Below are 22,002 nucleotides of genomic sequence, written 5' to 3' on the forward strand. Positions count from 1 at the left end.
ACAGAGTGACCCCAAACTGGCTTTGTCCATTTCTCTTAACATTGTACAGTCTATAATGGCTGAATTTTTTTGTATTTTCGACAAGTGGAGGGGGGCCTAGAGAGACAGAAACCAAACTGGCTTTCTCCATTTCAATTAATATTGTACAGTCTATAATGGCTGAATTTTTTTGTATTTTTGACAAGTGGAGGGGGGCCTAGATAGCCAGAAACCAAACTGGCTTTGTCCATTTCAATTAATATTGTACAGTCTATAACGGCTGAATTTTTTGGTTTTTTAAACAAGTGGAGGGGGGCCTTTAGTGACAGAAAGCAAACTGCCCTTTTCCATTTCTTTACATATTGAACTATAAGTGTAGGGTGTAATATACTTACAAAGACAATGGCTGCATTGCCAATATGCATAGATGAAGAGAAAGACAATCTGTTTTGTGTGTAGAATAAATGAAGGCCTACCTACCAGGAATTAAACTGTTTTTTGGATGATTTATTACCTCTACAATTACATTACTTATCTATGAAACAGTTTGAGCACTAAATTGGGTTATTTTAGGCCCAAAAACATTGATTTTCCAACAAAATAGCAAAACAAAACCAAACAAAACCAAAACCAAAACACGCAATGGTGGTTTTGCAAAACCAAAACACGACGGTAATCCAGATCCAAAACCGAATCCAAAACACGGGGGTCAGTGACCATCTCTACTTACAACCAATGCATGGTAACAACAAATGGCATTGTGTTTGCATAGTCAGCTGCATTGCATTGTCCATATAGTTATGCTTAGCAGTAGAGAGCTTCTTGTAAACTGACAGTGAGTTATTATATTTACTGTTTTCCTCGGGCAGCTTGTGGAGCTGGGTAACTACACATATTAATAATTATTTGGAACAAGGGGAACAGATGAAAAATTAATTAGTAGAGAAGAATTATGACATTAACATGGTAAATTAAGCTTTTTCTCGATTAATTGATGTGCACAGGAATACTTTCTTGAAATATAAGGATACAGATAAAAAAGATTCATTTCAGGAAGTCCAATCCCCAAAACATAAAGACAAAAAACAGTCCAATTACTCCAGTGGGCCAAACTAGATTACTAGGATATTAAACAAACATTGGCATATTCCAAAACAGGATGAAGTAATAGGACAAACACTACCAGCACATCCACAGATTGTATTTAGAAAGGCCCCAGATCTGAGGAGAGCCCTAATCCCCAATCATATTTGCAACACCACTATTCCAAGCAACTGCAAATGGTTAGGAGAAAGAACTCCAACATCTGGATTCTTTTTCTGTGGCACATGCAGCAATTACACAGCACTCAAGTACAGAAATACAGAAGCACACAACCCATTATGATCTGCACATTTACATAGGACGGAAAAACATACTAAGGATTTCATCTCCTGCAACAGCAATAATGTTGTCTATCTGATACAGTGTCCATGCGGGAAGCAATACATTGGCCGTACGATCAGGAAGTTAAAAGTCAGAATTGGGGAGCATTTTAGGAACATTGAAAAAGGTTTTGAGAATCATTATCTTTCACATCATTTTAAAGAAAAACATGACTGTCACTTTACAGGAATTTCCTTTATTGGCATCAAGAAAGTTACCACAAGCTGGCAAGGGGGCATCCTTATCCAAAAAATAAATAGAGTAGAAACAAAAGCAATATATACTTAAAAAACCTTGATACCAAAAGGCGTAGATGTGGAATTCGACTTATCTATACCTATATAAACAGATGAGTCACTCACTTTCCAGACCCTAGAAGCCCCCGAATAGGGTAAGTATGAGGGAGACATTCACTGCGATCATACCACCCTGGCAATGCCCAACTATGTTCGACCTTGGAAGCCAAGCAGGGTGGAGCCAGGTAAGTAACAGAATGGGAGACTGCCTGAGAACACCTGATATGGTAAACTGTCTTCCAGCACTACCCCAGGGGGTAAAGTAAAAAGGTTCTGGGTCTCGCACTTCAGGGAGGTGAATCTGCCCTCTATCCTAAGTTCTTCCATTGGGGTAGCCATACATTCCTCAAACCTTTATACCTGATCCAGGAGACATGACTAGGTCTATTAAATAATAGACATTGATTCCATAATTTATGTATATAAACTTTACCCTGATCATTATAAAAAAGGGTCCATAAGATGAAGGCACAACCTAAATTGTATACCAATTCTGTCCTAAATCAAAATATTGATATGTACATAGACTGAGTGCTATTCCTTTACAACATAACATAATATTTGATATGTTTAGAAAGTAATGCAAATTAGAATTAACCCTGCTTGATGTTATCACCATTACTGATATTTTCCAGTGTTTTTCTAACCCAATGGGGCATATTCAATTGCCCTCGGGACATCCTGCACGGAAAAACCGTAAATACCGTAATTTACTCGCTGGATTTCAGCTCGCAGCTCAGGGAGAGATTACCGTATTAACGGTAATATTTTTTGAGGGCTCGAACTTTGGGACAATTGAATATGCCCCTATGAGTTCATTGCTGTGCATATTGTACCCATCTAACCACAATTAAAGCATATACTCTACAGGTTCATAAACATCTGTTATCAATGATGGCTTTTATAGTAGCAGTATTATATGTAAGTTTTTTTATTATTCAATGTGACTCAAAGCTCGTTTAAGATCTGCAGCATTTGCTCGTTGACTAGGGGGGCCAATCAGAATGATTGTGGCAAGGAGGAGAAGAACAAATAGGACAAAATGCATTGGGATACTGCCAGACCTTATATGGACATAGTAAATTGTGAACAGCGCGTGCATTCCACACTGGAACGTACGCGATATATCCCTCTCCCTCTGCTCAACAATCTGCCTTGCATTGGACCTTCACTGGACTACGTTGGGTACCCAGCTCCACAAGCTGCCTGAGGAAAACAGCAAGTATAAATTCTCACTGTCAGTTTGCAACAAACTCTCTATTGCTAAGCATAACTATATGGGCATATGCAATACAGCTGACTACGCAAACACAGTGCATTTTTGTTACCAACTATGGCCCTCTTGACAAAAAAGGCGGATGTGCTGAGATATAGACATTTGTTCCCCCCTGGAACGGACATTATGCTGCATAGTGTTAATACCTACGAACTCTGGCAGACAATAGATAGAGCTGGTTATCAGGAATTATTAACCAGCACACGGATCTTATTATCTGGTTGGACATTGGATTTTAGCTATAGCATTTCTTGATTAGTCATATTGGTATCCACATTGTTGATTTTAATTGAATGTCTTATGGTTCTATTTTATTCTATTAATGGTATTTAAATCTTGGTTCCTATGGTGTATTTTTCTGCTCTGTTTTAATATATTATTATATTGATGTTTTTTAGGGATTTTATAATCATTTTTAATGTTTAACCTCTGATTTATTTATCTATCACATTTGTGATTGTTAAAAAATTGTTCATTATTGATTTATCCATCTGATTATCACTCACGTAACCATTGCTGCTAGGGATCACATTGTCCTCCTATTAATATATTATTATACTATTGCATATACATTGATCAATGAGCGCATAGCACTTTAATTTAATTTTGCTTCTAAGGGAGGGATACCCTTTGGTTTTTGCAGCTTTTGAACCACTGAGTGAGCACAGTCCCCTTCTATTTTCTTTAACTAAGGCATTAGCCATTCACCCAATGAGATTGATTCTGTCCAGCTTTAGCTATATACAACTTTAATATACTGTGGCACAAGCACGCTTTTGCTAAAACACATGCAAACAACTTCTGCCCTTTTACTTAGTTTCAATGTCAGGATGGTAAAAGTATATGACACCAAACAGATTCCATACAATTTCTTGAGACCCTAAACACTAGCTAGACAAAGACAAAGACCAGCTATCCAATACCAGCCATCCTCCCCAGTGTTGGTCTCTGTTGGTAGATATTCATACATGACACTCCTCCCACACCCACCTTCCCAGCTTTTAGAAATTTGGAACACAGATATGGGGAACATCTAAGAGGAAGAATTAAGTTAAAAACTCAAACTCCAAAGATCAGTATCTATAAGTGCCAGGGATAGAAATCATATTGTTAAACAATATGACCCCTGTGCAAATTTTTAAGAGGAGAATAACAAATATGTAGCACTATGTCCCAAATGTGTAAAAGACAATAGAAAGTTTATGCATCTCATTCGGTCATGCTACCATGTTAATCAATTCTTGAAGGATGTACCTAAATATATAAATAATATGCTGCAATTTAGAATTCTTTATGAACAACAAATATGTTTTTTGGGGTTTCTGAGGACAGATCTGACCAGGTTACATAATTTTGACCTAATACACGAAATGCTACTCGGTGCAAGAAAGTGCATTATAAATCTCTGGATGTACCACGAAGACCCACACACAAGTAAGAAGAAAATGCAAGGTGATTTAATTGTTTTCTTTTATTAATATATAAGCAAAGGAAAGCTAGTCAAGTGTTACCAGCTGGATATTCGGAATATATTCAGGGCATTTCCCCTTGGAAGATCTGAACCCTAGTAACCTCATAATAAATAAATATAAATATGGAAATATACTAGTTTTTCTTTGATTCCTTATATCAATCTAATTTAAAATACAATACAATGTAACTCAATGTAATCAGATATACAATTCATACATTTTATGCCTGATTCATTAACGCAATGGTGATACATGTTGTATATTGCATAAAATTGCTACATGCATGCTAAAAAACAGACTATATGCCAGTAAACACAAGATCCTCGTCTAGGGGAAACAATGGTTTTGAGACGAACAGTAAATTATACAATTGCTCATTGATTAATTGCTGCACTTTTCAATAGCTTGAGTGAAGAACCAAAGAGGATGTTGAAACCTTACATTATGGATTGGTTTACTTTTTACTTCTCTTTGAATCAGTGTAATGAGAGAAACTGGAGAAGCTGTAAAAATATAACTATAATATTAAGTTGATGTTCTCTTTAAATTGTAACTAATACATTAAGCTAATGTGTCCTTTATTTTCAATGTCGTATCAATGTGAAGTCTTCAAAAGGCAGGAACTCTCACATCTCTTACCAAAGCACTAGTATCTGTCTATAGTTTAAATATGTTATAATTATTGTAACATTATTAATTACTAATCAAATGGCAAGTTACTTTTTAAATGGAAATATGATTTTACCTTTTATGAATGACTATGTAGATGGCACACTTCTGTCCTTTGAACAGTGTATAAATGGCAAATCTATTCATTAATTAGAGAAAGGTTAATGTAATAATTTGACTCAATGTCATACAGATGCTATTTCCAAAGGTTCTTTGTAGATAATACTGTACTGTAAGGAATTATAATGCACTAGAATGAAAGATCTTTTAGAAAAAAAAAACACATAAATGTACAGTATAACAATCATTTACCCTTAAGCTGCTAACTGTGTGGTGCTCTAATTAGCATTCAGTAGCAACTGAGATTGTGCTGTCGGCTTAAAGCCAATATATGTGTCAGAACACCAAAACGAAAGATGTTGTTGAAAAGAAGAAAGGAATAAGAAAGGAAAATGTTTCCACTGTGAAAAATACAACTGTTAGAAAATATTTTAAAACAAAAGTAAACTAGCAAATTTGATCTGTTTGCTGAGTTATGGATAATGAGAGACAGGGTGCAAAGTCCACATATCAGATCCATTACACAATCCCCATTACCAGACCAATTTCTGGCACACTAAACAGACTCCTTTGTATATACCCAATTTGTAGGCACACTGCACAGGCCCTAATTACACAGCACACTGCAGAGCACACATTGCAAACCACATTGACAGACATATTGCAAAGACCTCATTTACAGGAACACTGCTCAAAAGCCAGTGAGAGAAGTCATTAAGAGCAGCAAAGAAGGCGCTAAAGAAGCAGAAAGTGATTGGAGAGAATATATATGAATGCTGGCAGGGTAAGGTAGTCACTAAAGTTATTCTGTAGGTGTCTTGCATGATGAGCAGAGGAAAACTGACTTGTGTGTGGTGGACATAATTGGAGCATTGGGCAGGGAAAAGATGATGATGCTGGAGGATCGAAAGGTGACCAGCAGGAGATTGAATTAGAGCTAGGAAGATGGAAGTTGCAGTGGATCATTTATCGGGATGGAAGAAAAAGACTGTCAGGCTGGAAGGAGCCTTGGCAAGATTAGATGAGGTATGTTTGGTGTGGTGTACTATGTAGGAGGACAATAAGTGGTGTGAGATTCTGGTAGATGTGAGTTTTTATTTCATGTTGTATATTCATTGGTTGTAACTGTATGTTTGTGTGTGTGTGTGTGTGTGTGTGTGTGTGTGTGTGTGTGTGTGTGTGTGTGTGTGTGAAGGCAAGGTCTATGTTCTGATTTATACATGTGTTTAGAGGTTAATGGGATGTAAGTAACTGTATGTGTTTCTTTGAAGGTCATGTTTACACTCTGCCTTCAGAAATGGTATGTCTTTGGCCATAAACTTTAGTACTTTAGTACTATGATAACCATAACCATGTCCATTTAAAATGTAGTGGATTGCTTCTGCATTGGGGTTGCTGTGAAAACACATGATTACATTACCAAGAGTTACTCTGTGAGGTACTGGGCATATTAGTGCAGAGGGACAGGGAAGAGAGGTTTCAGGCCACCACACAGTAGAAAGGTAGTTAAAAATTAAAAAAAAAATCTTCCTCCCCAACAAATAGAACAGATAAATAATTTAAATATAAAAGCATGAAATATTAGAAAAGGTCCTAGTCATCAATCCATTCACCAGTTCACCATAACAATGTATTCCATTTTGCAATAATGTATGACTGTCATACAGAATGTATTAGACCCCTAAACCCACTGGTAAAAGCCCAACTCCCTCACCCTAATTTTTGACAGCAAACTTTCAGCATTATCCCCCTTATTCCCATTTTCGCTTATGGACTGTTTGCTGTTGTGCCATACCATCATCTGCCAAGAAAGGTAACTTAAATTCTCATTATTATAAGTGAATCCTTTAATTGTACCTGACTTTAATCATTTTACAAAATGGTACCAAAAAAGCCCAATATAAAACTTACATGACTAAAAAAGTTATTCCCATTTACATTAAACAGAACAAAAAGTAATATTTGGTCTGGTTATGGAGTGATAAACCCGATCTTAGCGAATATCTTCCACAGCTCTCAAGGTAAAGCTGCCAAATTTTATATAGTTATTTAGTATCGAAAAAGTAACCTATTAGACCACATAGCAACAATGTGACAAAGCGACAGCGCGACACATATAGAAAACATAATTGTTTGACTGCTGGAAGGAAACCTCGCCACAACACAATATAATGACAAAATGACAACGCAATACATTTTATTTTTTAAGTAGCATTTTTGGCCAATTTACAAAATAATTTACTTATATATTAAAACTGCTACACATTACAAATTTGATCCACGCAACACCGGGTGACCCTGCTAGTAGTATATATTTATAAAGGAAAAGCAAACCTTCTAGTTACAGAGAAAATACCTAAATTGTCCAAAATCATTAATAGAAAAAGTAGTAAATCATGATGCATATTACTAAACAATGGTTAAACAAGATATTGTATATAGCGTGCTACTTTGGCACAAAAACCCAGCAAAAATAGGATACAGTTTACCCCAGTTGTAGTGCTATTTGATTTGCAATCTATTACCTGGTCTTGCAGGCTGTACGTTAGACCAAGGCTTTGTTTCTTTCATCAAACTTTGGAGTATTGAGTACAGATTGAGCACATTTTATTTGGAAAAGAAGTATTATCCAGTGCCTGCATAAATCAAACTGTTTTTCTCTAGCCTCTTTTCTAAATTTAAAAAGTTTGCTATTGAGTGGGCAGGATAGTTTGGTGAGATAGAGTCTCCGGAACTTCTTAGGTGCTAAATCTTGGTGTTTGCTGACTAAAGCTTGATCCCAACATAAATAGATTTACAGAGACTGCAGGAAAAGTTTTCTAATTCACCTTTTACAGGAACAGTCGCTGCTGTGAAAAACACAGACAACTCTACATTACTCCTCATTATACTCACAGATATTCTATAAGTAACACAGCCATAGATGTGCAGAGCCTAATTATGTTTATGCTCAAAGTCTACTGCAGCTCATTTTGCTAAAATATTGGGTACAAACTGGTAATTTAGGTTTGGATTTAAAAAAAATTTGAGGCCTCACTAGATTTGGACCGAAAACTACTGGTTTTGCAATATGTAACATAGCATATATGTAAAAACAAATGGAATCACAAAATCACTACAAATAAATAAATAAAAAAGTATGTCTTTAAATAGTTTCACTTTAGGTGATTGGATACCCTATTAGGAACAGAGGCACAGCTAATATTATTGACAGGTAGACCGTTCAGGGGTGGATTTTACACAGCTTCTCAATGATTCCAAAACAACTCAGTAACATCAGAAAAAATAAAACAAATTAAATTTAATTGGGCTGTAAATTATAACCATTCAACATTTGTAATTAGTTAACAAAAAGCAATCCCCAAGTAGCTAATTGTACGGGTCATTGGGATTAGGAAACTAACATTTAGTTGTAATAAAATTCATTACAGTACTCCAACCTTTATTATACCAGGTATATATTTCTTGTTAGAAAGACAGTAATCTGAGGTCATAGGTAGAGACATATTCTAACAAACTGTGTATGCTGCTTCCAATTAGATTGTAAGTTTAACTGTGATGTCAACCATAGACTAATCCACCCTTTATGGATATAATGAAACATCATCTGGAATGTCTCTTAAGTTGTTGTTACTCAATCTTTTGATATTTAGGTGACTTTGTGTTAGCTATACTCACTCTGTTCAGCACTGTCTATAACAGAGGAGAAGTTCTGGGTATAAATGTATAAATGTCCGATTTCTGCAAGTCAATCGGCAACTTTGCAGGGGAAATTTAAAGTGGCGATGGCTTGCAAAGGCAAGTTTGCCTTTTTTTAACGCAATGTCCTTCTGAGTGACAGCCACATGAGAATGTTTTAATCTTACTCTTTGGTTTACCTCCCCATTAGCTTGCTGGAGATAAATTAGCCCTGTGCCAAATATCTAGTCTACCAAAATGGAACTCTAGAATAACTGGAAGAATAAACAATGAATTACATTTATAATTACTAGTGTACTGGGAAAACGGTGGTGTTTCCCATTGCTACAAGTCTGATATTTGCTTTTATTTTTAAACATGCATTATAGCAATGGCTTTTACAATTTGATTAGTTGTTATTGGGCAACACTAGAGATTTAATATGCACTTTTCTAAATGTACTCAAATGGCTTCTAGAATGAATTGCCTGTACTATGCTAAAATAGCAATTGGCTAATAATGTAAAAAATAAGCTATATCTCTAAAAAGAAGAAAAGACTGAAACACAGTGAGCCAGATTTATTAAGGAAAATATAGCAAAAAGAGAGTAATTTTGCACCTTGGCAAAACCATGTTGCCTTGGATGGGGTGGTGAATTTAAAATGTGGGGACAGATTTATAGTTAGGTTGGGGCATGTCCTAGATTAATCTTAAATTTTAATGTAAAAATAAAGCTATCAAGTATTTATTTGTGCGCTGAATGATAACAGACAATATTTAACTTATATGCAAAATAATAAAAAGAAGGGGTGCAGAAAAATGCACTCCTTGCACTGTAACAAAGTTTGTCCAGCAGAAAAATGTATATGTTCTTTTGCACTACTTTCCTTAATGAATCAGGCCCAATGTGTTTCACAGTAAAACAAATGCCATATTTAATGTCTTCAGATATTTACTGTTAAATAATATATGTGACTATCACATTACAGGCATTTTTGTAAAATTAAGTGAATAACTGAATTAAAACAATCTCACTCTCTCCCATGTAGCTTAGACTCACCTTTGCCTGAGTCTTGCTTATACCAGCTGATTGTAACTTCCTTGTAAATGACCATCCTCCATAACTGAAAAAAGGTAGACAGAAAATAATAATAATAAAAAATAAGAGTATATTTCCATAATAGAGAAGATAAATACAACATATCATCACTGAATATATAATATTTCAAACTATAAGTCACTCCCTAGAGGCAAAACACAATTAAGCCAATCCTATTAATGTGAACAAACTTATGGGAAGTCACATTTACGGTGTAGCTGTTTAGGTTCATACTTTATCCTCTTGGTTTTTAGAGCATGATAAAGGCATGTCTGAAATGGAATTCCCATCTAAATACAGATTGTTTCTCCTTTACTACATAACATCAGTGTAGGATATGATTTTTTGCTCATTATGTGAAGCACTATATAGACAACAGATCCAAATAAATTATAACATACTACCCAACCAACTGTTTTCAGTGAATCTGTCTACAGAGTGTTTCAAATGCTAATTAAAAGAATTGAAAATGTTTTCTTGCACTGACAAGTCCTGAGAATGGCAACACAGTATATCTGTAAATTATAATAAATTATATTGGCATTTTAGCAGAAATAAATTATTGTCTAAGTGTCCTGATTTTATTAAATAAAATCATTTTATGGTTTTCTGCCGCCATTATCTAAAACTGCATCCATTGTGTCAAATAAATGGGGATCAACAGTTCAGACTACAATGTATTGCCATATTTAATTTCTGCACTGGTTGGTAATCACAAATAGTTTCCATGTGTATCCCTTGATAATGATAGATGAGGATTATATTAGCCAGTCTTAGGACAGGTGCTCATGATTGGTTTGCTTTCCATATAAATTCATCCTCATTAATATATTTATGTAAATTACCTCACATTATAGATTTTACTAGCAAGCTACCCAGTTGTAGTACGGGGGGAAGGTGGCTACATGACTACATTATGAAACATTATAGAGTGAAGGCTTCTAGTGAGTGAGTTATTTGAAACAACGAAAGCAGGTGAAACCTGGAAGCAGGAGTGGTAATGAAAGTGTAGGGAAAAGAGGAGGAAAAGCACCAGGGGAAGAGATGTAACAAGGGAATGGAGGCAAAGTACGTTGAAACATAACTGCAAGTTGCTAAATTGTTCTTGCAATGAGAGCAGCCTTATGTTTTTGTTAGACACTGTCAGAGGATTTGGATGTAATGTAGAGCAAATACTAGGAAATGAGAAACTGTCACAAAGTCTACATCTTCAGTCTGTAAAGAATGTGTATAAAGTGTGAATTTTAGGGAGCATTTATTGAATAAGAAGATATGTGGTAAATTATATGTGGTAATTTCACAGTTTTACAAAGATTTAGCTTTATAATATATTAATTAATGTTATTTGTTACATTTGGTCAAATAATTATACTAATGTGTCAGGTCTCAGTTTCACTGAATTAATATATTGTATATTATATTAACAGTCAAAGTTCAGCCCTTGTTTATCCAATCAATGTAGCTGATGTAGGAGGTTAACAGTTCACTAACCTAAACCATCAAATCTAACTTTCATTAAGTTTTGTGACTGCTGCAATCAATAATGAACTTTTCGTATTTGTGAATGCTATAGGAAGGGATAGATATATGTGAGGATAAGACTAGGATGTTTACTGTCCTGCACAGGTAAGAATCTGAAAGGTAGCATTCCATTTTAGAAGTCACAATTTCATTTCAACGTGTGGCTATAAAAATTGCTTATGCAGAGGATTTCAAGTCTTCCTAGGTATAGTAGAGCCCCTAATAAGGCTGTGAAACTTGGGCATAAAGGGGTTAAAGGTAACATGGCTATATGTTTTAAATTTACTGATCCTAGGTTATTCCACCATGTCTATATAACTTTTATGCATTGGACCATGCAGAAAACATTCTGTACTGCTAAAGGAAACTATAACAGAATAGGTTTTAACCTTGTGATCATTAACCCTACTCAAAAAAAGTGCATTTGATCAGTTGCATTGAACTTAAGTTCCAGTGGCGATTTCCATGACAAATGTAATGAGACTATTTAGTATAATTTGAAGTTTTCTGTATGCATTATTGCAAATGCTGTGACTATATGAATAAATTAATTATCAATAAATTTAATATTACTGATTGAACTATCTAGTTGTGAACGAATCCTCAAAACCAAGTATGCTTAGGTAAGGAAATATTTATGTATTCAACTCACTGGGCCACAAGAAGTGTAAATGTTATAATAAGGCTAATAAATATAGAAAGACAATAGTAGATGCTTGGGTCTGGATGTGGGGACCAGAGGAAATTTGGGAAACAAATTTGTATAGCAGGGTGATAGAGAAGTGTTCCAGAATGATAGAAGGTTGAGACAGATAATCCATGTGCTCATGTACTATGTAAATAACAAACAATTCACTGTCCAATGTTAACACAGTTGAAGGGGGCTTTGTAGTTCTAAAAACAGATGTCTCTCTCTTAGAGGTTACATTACATTACTCACAGACAACAGAATAGCGGATTCCACAACTACTGCATACTATTATTAAGACAGTAATCCTTCAACTGTAACCCTTAAACTGCCTCTTAATTCCCATCTTTTGTCATAATTTTCATTAATGACAACAATAGCAAATATTTGCAAGTGTTTATTTTAAGAAGATTCAGGATAAGCAGCTAGCAGAAAATTGCATACCTGCACTAAAAGTACAGGTGGGCAGCATGGTGGCTTAGTGGTTAGCACTTCTGTCTCAAAGCGCTGGGGTCATGAGTTCAATTCCCAACCATGGCCTTATCTGTGTGGAGTTTGTATGTTCTCCCGGTGTTTGCGTGGGTTTCCTCCGGTTGCAGTCCGATACACGGAAGTGAAGTGACACTATGAAAACTCTGATATACGGTAATGTAGAGGTATTATTAAAACTTTGATTCCTATTTGTAAGAGGAAGGAGGAATAGTGCAAGAAAAATTTTAGCATTTTGTTTGGGAATATTTGAGCATCAACTGTTACCATGGTAACCCGTTTTTTATTAATGTTTATATGTGGGCAGCATGGTGGCTAAGTGGTTATCACTTGTGCCTAGGTTAATTGGCTGCTATCAAATTGACCCTAGTCTCTCTCTCTCTCTGTGTATGTTAAGAAATTTAGACTGTAAGCTCCAATGGGCCGGGACTGATGTGAATGAGTTCTCTGTACAGCGCTGCGGAATCAGTGGCGCTCTATAAATAAATGATGATGATGAAGATATCCCTTTTTGAGACTAATATTAAGCAGGTCTGTGACCATTCCATCTGAGTATGCAATGTTTCATGCTGCCCTTCTCCATCACAAGACCCTACAGTTCTTGTAAAGCTTTATCTCAGTTTAAAAATTTCAGTCCTGGTAGAAATTCGATTTCTGCCTATGGATTTTACCCAATTTAGCGATACATATAATCACTAGCTTAATGAATAAGAATACCCCTATCTATATTTCCTACTAGGACTATAAACGAACTACAATTAATAAGTATTTATTTTACAAATACTCCTAAACCATCCAAATATAGAGCAAGATTCAGTGCTCTTTAATCCTCCTTGTATATTCTTTTTTGGCTTATTTAATTATTCAATTAGCTCATGGGAGCCTAATATGTATGTTTAACACTCTTAGCCTATTCAAACACATATGACCTTAGATGTTTCATTAGCTACTTTATCGATTTTTATTTTTCTAACTTATTATTCTTTTTAGGAATAAGTATACTGCCTAACATAGGAAAAATACAAAACGAGGCTATATCATTTTGAGTGAAAAACACATCTTCTCTTTTCTCCCTATAATTTCTAAAATCACCTTCTGGAACCTGAGTTAATATTCTTATTGCTGGAATCACAATGTCTTCAGAACAATTTCCTAGATATCTCTATTAAATCCACTTATACACCCTATAGTCTCACAAATAATATATTCCCTCAGGTAAATATATTTGTATAACCCATCTGAGGTTTTTACTGTCCCCTTGCCTAGACCTTGTTGTGTACCTAGTCAATTCTGTTCTCCTTTCATAAATCACAGTAACTTCTCCAGAAGAAGAACCATTATAAAAATGATTACTATTAGATAAATCACCTCCCTATCCAAACCCCTCTAAGTCTATTTTGTCTGAACAGTACAAATAACATGAAGGGTTCATTGATTAAAAAGCAATTTCTACATATAGTTTGTAATATTAATTTTTGATTACAATTTGAAGATAAAACCCTTTCACTATATTAGTATTAACAGGTGGTCGAGAGTTTTCTTGTTTAGGCCAATACTCCAAAAGTGACATTACGCAATGTATGCTACATATTGTCCATGTGGTATTTGTAAACATTCTAAACAGTTAGTCAAACATTCAGCCACCAAGTGCAGTTCACTGATGAAAAGATTGTCAGCATGTTAAACATGTTTTGCAAGCAATTGTAAAATACTTCATACCTGTAAACAAAAGGCATAATAATCTCAGAATGTACATTATATTATGAAGGTTGCTTTATGTTTATCACTGATCTTCTTCTCACAGGGATACTCTAAATCCCTTCTGCGGCTATACTACCAGTGGTATAGCCGCGATTATTGTAACCAATCATTTGTAACAATATATCACAAATAAACATTAGTATTATTCACGCAAGTTCAGGCATAATATATCCGCCTGCATCGGTAAGAAACATGGCTACTTAGGAAATATCAAGGAGGGAATGGGCATCATACTATAATTGGGGAAACCTATAATGCGGCACATGTTTATATGAGAATGCTTCTCTTATGCATAATATAATTTAAATGGAGGCAATAACATACCATTTTATTTATACAGATTTTCAGAGATAATACAAATGAATAGGTAAGAACTATCTTCACTACGTTAGGAAGAAGACCTAAGCCACAGAGAATTGGCATAATATCTCTGAATTGTGACATCAACAAGGATATATTAATCTCTATTATAAATACATTCCTTTGGATTATCGTATTTATCAATGATTTCCAGATAGACTCCAATTTTGGATTTATTGTGTGATGACTCTCTTACCCTTATAGAGATTTTCAGACAAAAGGTATATCAATGAATAGGTGACAAATGTAACCATTCTCATTATGTTACGAATGAGATCAAGCCACAGTTAGTTGGCATAATATCTCTGAATGGGAATATAAATGAGTAGATGTAAATCTCTATAGTATACATAATCCTTTTTTGGGGGGTTATTGTATTTATTAACCACCGTAATTTTAGATTTATTGTATGATAATCTGTATCACCCTTGAATTGGATACATTATGATAGGAAAGTATCTGCATAAATAATAATTACAAGAGATAATGAAGGATATGGATAACTCTTTATATTGATGACTCTTTAGTCATAGGAATTGAAATGATTATAAAGAATTTGCAGATGATTGGTGCATTATCAGATTATGATTCTCTACAGTTAATTTATGTTATCAGGTATATGTTGCAAAACCCAGGTCTTCGAGACCATTCAATGGGAGAAGAGAGATGAATGATTCTGGGTATTCTGAAATGTCTTATATTATGATATAGTTACCTACTGTACAGTTATTAGAGGACGGTATTTATTGAAGGTGTTCTGTTGTTTTTATTTGACATTCTTTCTTTAATCACATATTCTCCATTTTATTTTTTAATATTTCTCCATTCATGATCTTCAAATAAAGGCTTTGGCCAATAAACGCTGATTTGTTTTTTTCTCCAATTCTGGTCTTTTAGATATAAATATCGTTGATTAATTGGAAGAGCACCCCCTTGTCATAACGTTTGACTTATAACTGCCTATCAATGTCTTATGAATGAGGATAGTCCAATTCCCTGTGCGATTTCAATCTTGTTTTGTGAGTCTTAAGACCAGTTCACCAGGCTGTAGATCACCTTTCACCTTTTCACTTTTTTGTTGGGCCTCTCTCACCTGTATGTGGATATGAAAGCAAAGTCTTGCAAGATATTAATAATAGGAGATCAAGAAGTCATTATTAAATTGCAAGCCCATCTGTGCAGGAAGTAATGCTGCTGACATGAGGGATCCAAACAATAATTCCTACAGAGGCAGTTTAGTCTTGGTACATTCTTGATTGACATCAGGGTAATTGTAGTGCATTTGGCCAATTCAGTCATGTTTGAGCACATTTTGTGGTAATTTTATTTTTAAGTGTACCGTTTGTTCTTCTTACTTTCCCCGCACTCTGAGGGGCATATTCAATTGTTAAAAAGTCCTGCAGTGATAAAACTATTACAGTTAATACGGTAAAATCCAGATGGATTTCAGCTCGCGGCTCAGGGAGCTGCGAGCTGAAATCCAGCGACTAAATTACCGTATTAACTGTTTTTCCGCACACGATTATCATGGCCGGACCGCGGGATTTTTGGCGTTTCCGCTGACAATTGAATACGCCCCTGAGAATGAAATGGTGTAGGTAACTGCCGTGTGATACCCAGGGCCTGTAATATCTGCTGAGTAATTTCTTCTGTAAAACTAAAGCTCTCTATCTAACCTAAATTCCTTGCTAACCCAAATTTATTTATAAATTCCATCAACAATTTATTTGTAACAGTAGTGTAATCTACTTTCACACATAAGTATGTTTCAACCCATCTTGAAACTAGACCAACAAAATGGTTGACTTTTGTGCATTTATTTAAATACAACCTGTACAGTTTTTAAAATGTAACACTGTAGCATATGTGCTTATGTTGCTTCAACAGATTTACCAGCTTTACATTGTTGACAAAAAAAAAGTTTTTTTTAAATTGAGATGCTATCATAGAAAAGAGGAAGCAAACTATAATTTCTCAACCAATCCTATTATTTTCTCATGAACACATGAGAGGCACTTGGAAAAACGTGTGCCAAAGGCAAAGGAGAGATAGTGGTGTTATAAGCTTGTTGAGGGGGTTGCTTCAAACATTAGAATCACATAAATGGTTAATTCACCAACATTCAGGAGTCCTTAACATCCTGAGAACATGCATCCTGTAATTGTGCTAGAAAAGTAAAATCTGTAAGAGCAGAATGCTCAACTAGCACATACACAGAAGAGACAGGAGCTTATAAAAGTCAGCTAATGCTCCATTCTTAGCAGCTTGGTTAGCAGTGTAATTTGCAAGACTAATAAGACCTAGAAAGCCTGTATGTGCTTGGCATTTAACAACAGCTATAGCCTTAGATAGCAAATCACATTCGATAGATGTTCTATTCACTAAAATTTTTTGATAGATGCGGCTGCAGAACTCTTAAAATCTCTGGTTTCCAAAGTGAACCACAATCATAACCAAAAATGAGAATCAGGTTATAACTTAATTGTTAACATTTATACTAACATGCAGATTTTTGTAAGTGCTTTAAGCTCAGCTACTTATGCAGAAGCCACTGTGGAAAGTGGCTGTACTTCTATCACAGATACATTTAGGCTAACAATAGCAAAGTCAGCATGCAAAATAGCTGAATCATCTCAAAAGCAAGACCCATCCAAACAATATTCTAAATCAGCATTGGAATAGGTATGCCAGATAAGTCAGGATGCGGTGTGCTAACAGTGTGAACCACCTGATGACAGTCATGCAGTACTCTGTGTGCATCACTATCTTGTGGTGTAGGAAGGAGTGTAACTGGATTAATGGTGGTGTAGTGCTATATTTTAAAATGTGCAGGTACCACAAGTGCAATTTCATACTTCTCTAATCTAGAAGCATGAAAGTTCTGTGTAGCTTTTTGATTCAAGCAAAGTGGATACAGCACTAGGTACATCAAGAATCAATGGGCTACCTAATACCATACTTGCCAAATCTCCCGGAATGTCTGGGAGACTCCTGGATCCCGGGAGAGTATGACAGCCTCCCGCATCAGACCGAAAATTCCGCGATTCAATGGGAAACTTGGCATGTGACCCTGGCCCTCGTTGTAAAATGACGCATTTGCGTCATTACATCATGGGGGCGGGACCAAAATGAGGCGATTTGCTGAGCCCCACCCCCCACATACATACCCCCCTCCCCCGGCAGCTCCCGGACGCCGGGAAGTCTGCAATTATGCCTAATACTAGATAATTCATCAACTAACAAAGCAGTTGCCACTGATTGCAAAAAATCTAATATCACTGTAGTTACTGTGCTGCATTGTTAACTTATAGTACATTAGGAGGCACTTTCTGTTTCCATGTTGCTATATTAGAAACCTTATTCATACTTGCTGTCACGAACATGCTCTCAGCTGCCATGACTTTGGGGGTGTTTGCTGTATGAGGTCACACGATTTCAGCCTGCAGGCTCTCTTTACCTATCACACAGGTTATAGACCTACTGAATCGCCCCAAACAGCGCACACACCTCAAACACTTCAGGTTTGCCACCACCTATTAATTAGGGCAATAGGACTCCAATATACTGTCCCACACTGGCACACAAGACTTCTAGCTATCTACAGACTAGCAACACCCACACCAGCAAGAAAAGGGTTAACTCATCAAACCTCCAGACTGTTACACAAATGTAAAAGCAAGCATACATAGCTTGTTAATCAAATGTATCAACAAATCACACACTGGCATTTAAAGGGATAACTTGGCCGAGCTATATTCTTATAAAAAGGCTAATGGATTTGTTAGAGTATCAAGGACGCAACATATTAAATTATAGGTTTAATATAAAAAAGTACAGTGCATTCAGATATAAAAAATAATTAATAAACAATTAATAGATTGAGATAACATACACAAGCAAAGCAGTTTAAAATGAAATGGGTTATATTCAGAGTAGCATTTTCATGAATTGCCTTTTCTGGCCAAGGAAATTGGCTTGGAAGATGGACAGCTTATCAATGTGAATTATATTCCAAAAATTCTGACAACTTGTCTTTTCACAACACAGGTTTTTAAGCAAAATGACATGGGATGCAATTCACAGGGGCAGTGTGGATGTTAATGTGGGGGGCGGAAATGTCCCCTGGGTGTCACCTAGGGTTTGGTCAAAACGATTGCTAAAGTTTTGACCTTTGGTAGCTTCTCTCAGATATATCTCAGAGACATAACTCCCCCTTCAATAAACCGGTCATAATCTCCCACACATTTAAATACCAAACATGATGGAATTATGACAATGTGACATACTTTTTCCAAAGATATGTGATTATAACTGTTCCCGGATACCGCCAGTACCTGTCAATCACCACCCTGATGTGATTTCTGCTCCTTGGTATGGAGTGGCACACAGATTTCCCAAAATATGAACTATGAAGACATTTTCCTTTGAAGCCCATATTTCTATATGTATAGGTTTCAAAAAGTCAAAATGTGAGTAATGCATTTTTCTGTAAGAGGGTGGCCTGGTGTTTTTCACCTGCTAGACAAGCCCCCAATGATGCACTGCATGCCCCCAATTGTACGACCACTTGCATGGCAAAAAAAATGTTGCGCCGCCGCACATTTTTTTTATCATGCTTGGCTATAAAGGGGGACACATGAAGTTGCTATACTGGGGCCATGAATTTCTCTAGGCAGCCCTGTATGTATGTATGTATGTATGTATGTATGCATGTATGTGTGTGTGTGTGTGTGTGTGTGTGTATATATCAGTGGCGCACGCAGGGGGGTTTCTGAGTCTCTAGAAACCCCCCCCTGCGCTAACTAAGTGGCCACTGTCCTATAGAGCAGCCACGGCGCTGTCAAAGAAGAGTCCGCGGTGGTGCTGTATTGTATACATCACCGCCGCGCGCCCCTGTATATATATATATATATATATATATATATATATATATATATATATATATATATATCACACCCAACTGGCACACCTGGGCTTCACTAGATTTTAGGTGGTACTCCGATAGAAAAAGGTTGCCAACCCCTGGTTTAAACTAATCCTTGTTCTAAATACAAAACTTTAGAAGATCCAAGCTGCTATTTATCCCTAGGCCCTTTGTGGTCATGTGATGCAAGATAGTTAAAAAATAATTGTTGTCTTTCTTACACCTATATTGGTCACAAGATAAAATAAGATGTAAATCAACCATGTACAGCATCAAAATGACTACAAGCAGAAAGGAAGGCAGGACAAAGGTCATTGACAGAGAAACATACAGCAGTTAGAGGTACAGAGACAAATATAGTAATCTAAATTAGAGACCACAGGAAATGATGGTATGACAACATTATTAATAGCTCTCAGTCTGTCACGACTTATATTTGTGTATGTGCTACTGTTGGCACTACTCAGAGGAAGGTGCGGAATCTAATGTGCCCCTGATATTCACCAGGGACCCCCGCAAAGAGGTATGGACTGCGCTGCAGGAACACGCAGGTCGCGGTCCTTCCACGAGTCAAATAGCGAGATACGAGAGGAGATTGTCAGACTGGCCGGGTCGGTAATGTGCTGGCAAATAGAAGTACACAAGGAATATCTGGAGGGATGGTGAGACTAGCCGGGTCGGTAACGTCTGGAAGCACAGTGCAATAGTGAGATCCAAAAGGGGTGGTCAAAATGGTCCAGGTGAGAAGGGCCACAGGCAAACAAGAGAAGTCAGGAACAAGGCTAGAAACTGGAAACACAGGAAATGCTGGAGGCAGGTTAGACCTGATACTCTGGCACAGGTGTGCACAGAGGAAGCTCCTTATAAAGGTTGAGGAGCCAATGGGACAGTGGGGGGCGGCGGCACTGTTCTCAGCTGAGGGACGCGCATCTGCAGACGACCCCGCCGGACGGTCAGAACTTCCAAGTCTGGTTGCCTGGCAACCAGACGCGCTAGGAAGAGAAGCGGGCGGCCATCCCGAAGAGACAGCGGGATGGCGCCTGACAGTATGCCCTCTTCTTCCTACTCCTCCTGTTTGCAGAAACTTTTTGAGTAACAGAGGGGCCTGAAGGTCTTGTTTGTCTACCCACGATCTCTCTTCCGGACCATATCCTTTCCAATGGATGAGAAATTGTTGTTTGCCATGAAGAATGCAATATCCGACTGATCTCAAATTCTGTTCCAGTAGAAGACTGCACTAGTGGATTTCGGCAGGGAGGTTGGAAGAATTCATTGAGTACCAACAGCCGTAATAATGATACGTGGAAGGTATTATGACATTTCAGAGAAGGAGGCAGTTTCAAATTAAAGCACACAGGATTAATGACTTGCAAGATGGTACAGGGACCAATAAACCATGGAGCCATTTTCATCGAAGGAACCTTTAGTCTCAAGTCACCTGGTCTCCAACTTTCAGGAGGGGAGTAGACCTCTGATGAGGGTCTGCAAAGATCTTGTGGTGCTGTGTGGCCTTGAGTAGAGCTGTTTTGTTCTTGGCCCAAATAAGAGCGAACTCTCGATAGAGGGTGTCCACGGCTGGAAGCGATGAGGAGGATACTGGAAAGGGATCCGGAAAGACGGATGGTTTCCAAATACAATGAAAAATGGGGAGAACCCTTTGGATTAGTGAACGTGTTGTCTTTTTTATTCCAGCATGACCGGCAATGCGGGAGGAATGAGCCCACTGTAGATGGGGTTCCACAAATGACCGGCCTGGAGGAGGAGAGGCAGGCTTGGTTCTGGTGAGAGCCATGATGTTAAACGGATCAATGATGCACTGAGGTACCAACGGTTTTAGGCGATCAGAGTCCTCAAATGAGCAGGATAATGCATCTGCCTGTCTATTCTTGGCACCAGGACAGAATGTGAGTGTCATATTGAACCGAGCAAAGAAGGATGCCCATCGGGCTTGCCGAGGGTTAAGGCAATGAGTCTCCTGAATGAATGAAGATTCCAATGATCAGTAAACACAGTAACGGGATATAAATCCCCCTCCAACAGATGTCGCCACTCCAACAGCGTGGCCTTGATGGCCAGCAGCTCCTTATACCCAATTCCATAATTGTATTCACTAGGAAGGAATCATTTGGAGAAAAACCCATACGGAGTGTGGGCGCCAGAGGGGGATTTTTAAAATAACGCGGCTCCAATATCTACAAAGGATGCATCCACTTCTAGGAAGAAGGGTCGTTCCTGGTCTGGCTGGGAAAGGACTGGAGCTGAGGAGAACGCCTTTTTTAGTATCATGAAGGCAGAAGTGGCTCCC

At 37.1% G+C, this 22,002-nt stretch overlaps 1 protein-coding gene across 1 annotated transcript in view; it reads right to left on the reverse strand.

Annotated features, from left to right (window-relative positions):
- Nucleotides 1-22,002, reverse strand: part of LOC142159465 (ATP-binding cassette sub-family A member 13-like) — a 253,807-nt gene that overhangs the window by 106,537 nt on the left and 125,268 nt on the right. Inside the window, exon 6 of the mRNA XM_075214364.1 lies at nucleotides 9,916-9,979. Coding sequence (XP_075070465.1) covers nucleotides 9,916-9,979 — 64 coding nt within the window. The remainder of the gene's footprint in view (nucleotides 1-9,915; nucleotides 9,980-22,002) is intronic.

The sequence above is a fragment of the Mixophyes fleayi genome, chromosome 5, assembly GCF_038048845.1.
Source record: "Mixophyes fleayi isolate aMixFle1 chromosome 5, aMixFle1.hap1, whole genome shotgun sequence".
Taxonomy (NCBI): Eukaryota; Metazoa; Chordata; class Amphibia; order Anura; family Limnodynastidae; genus Mixophyes; species Mixophyes fleayi.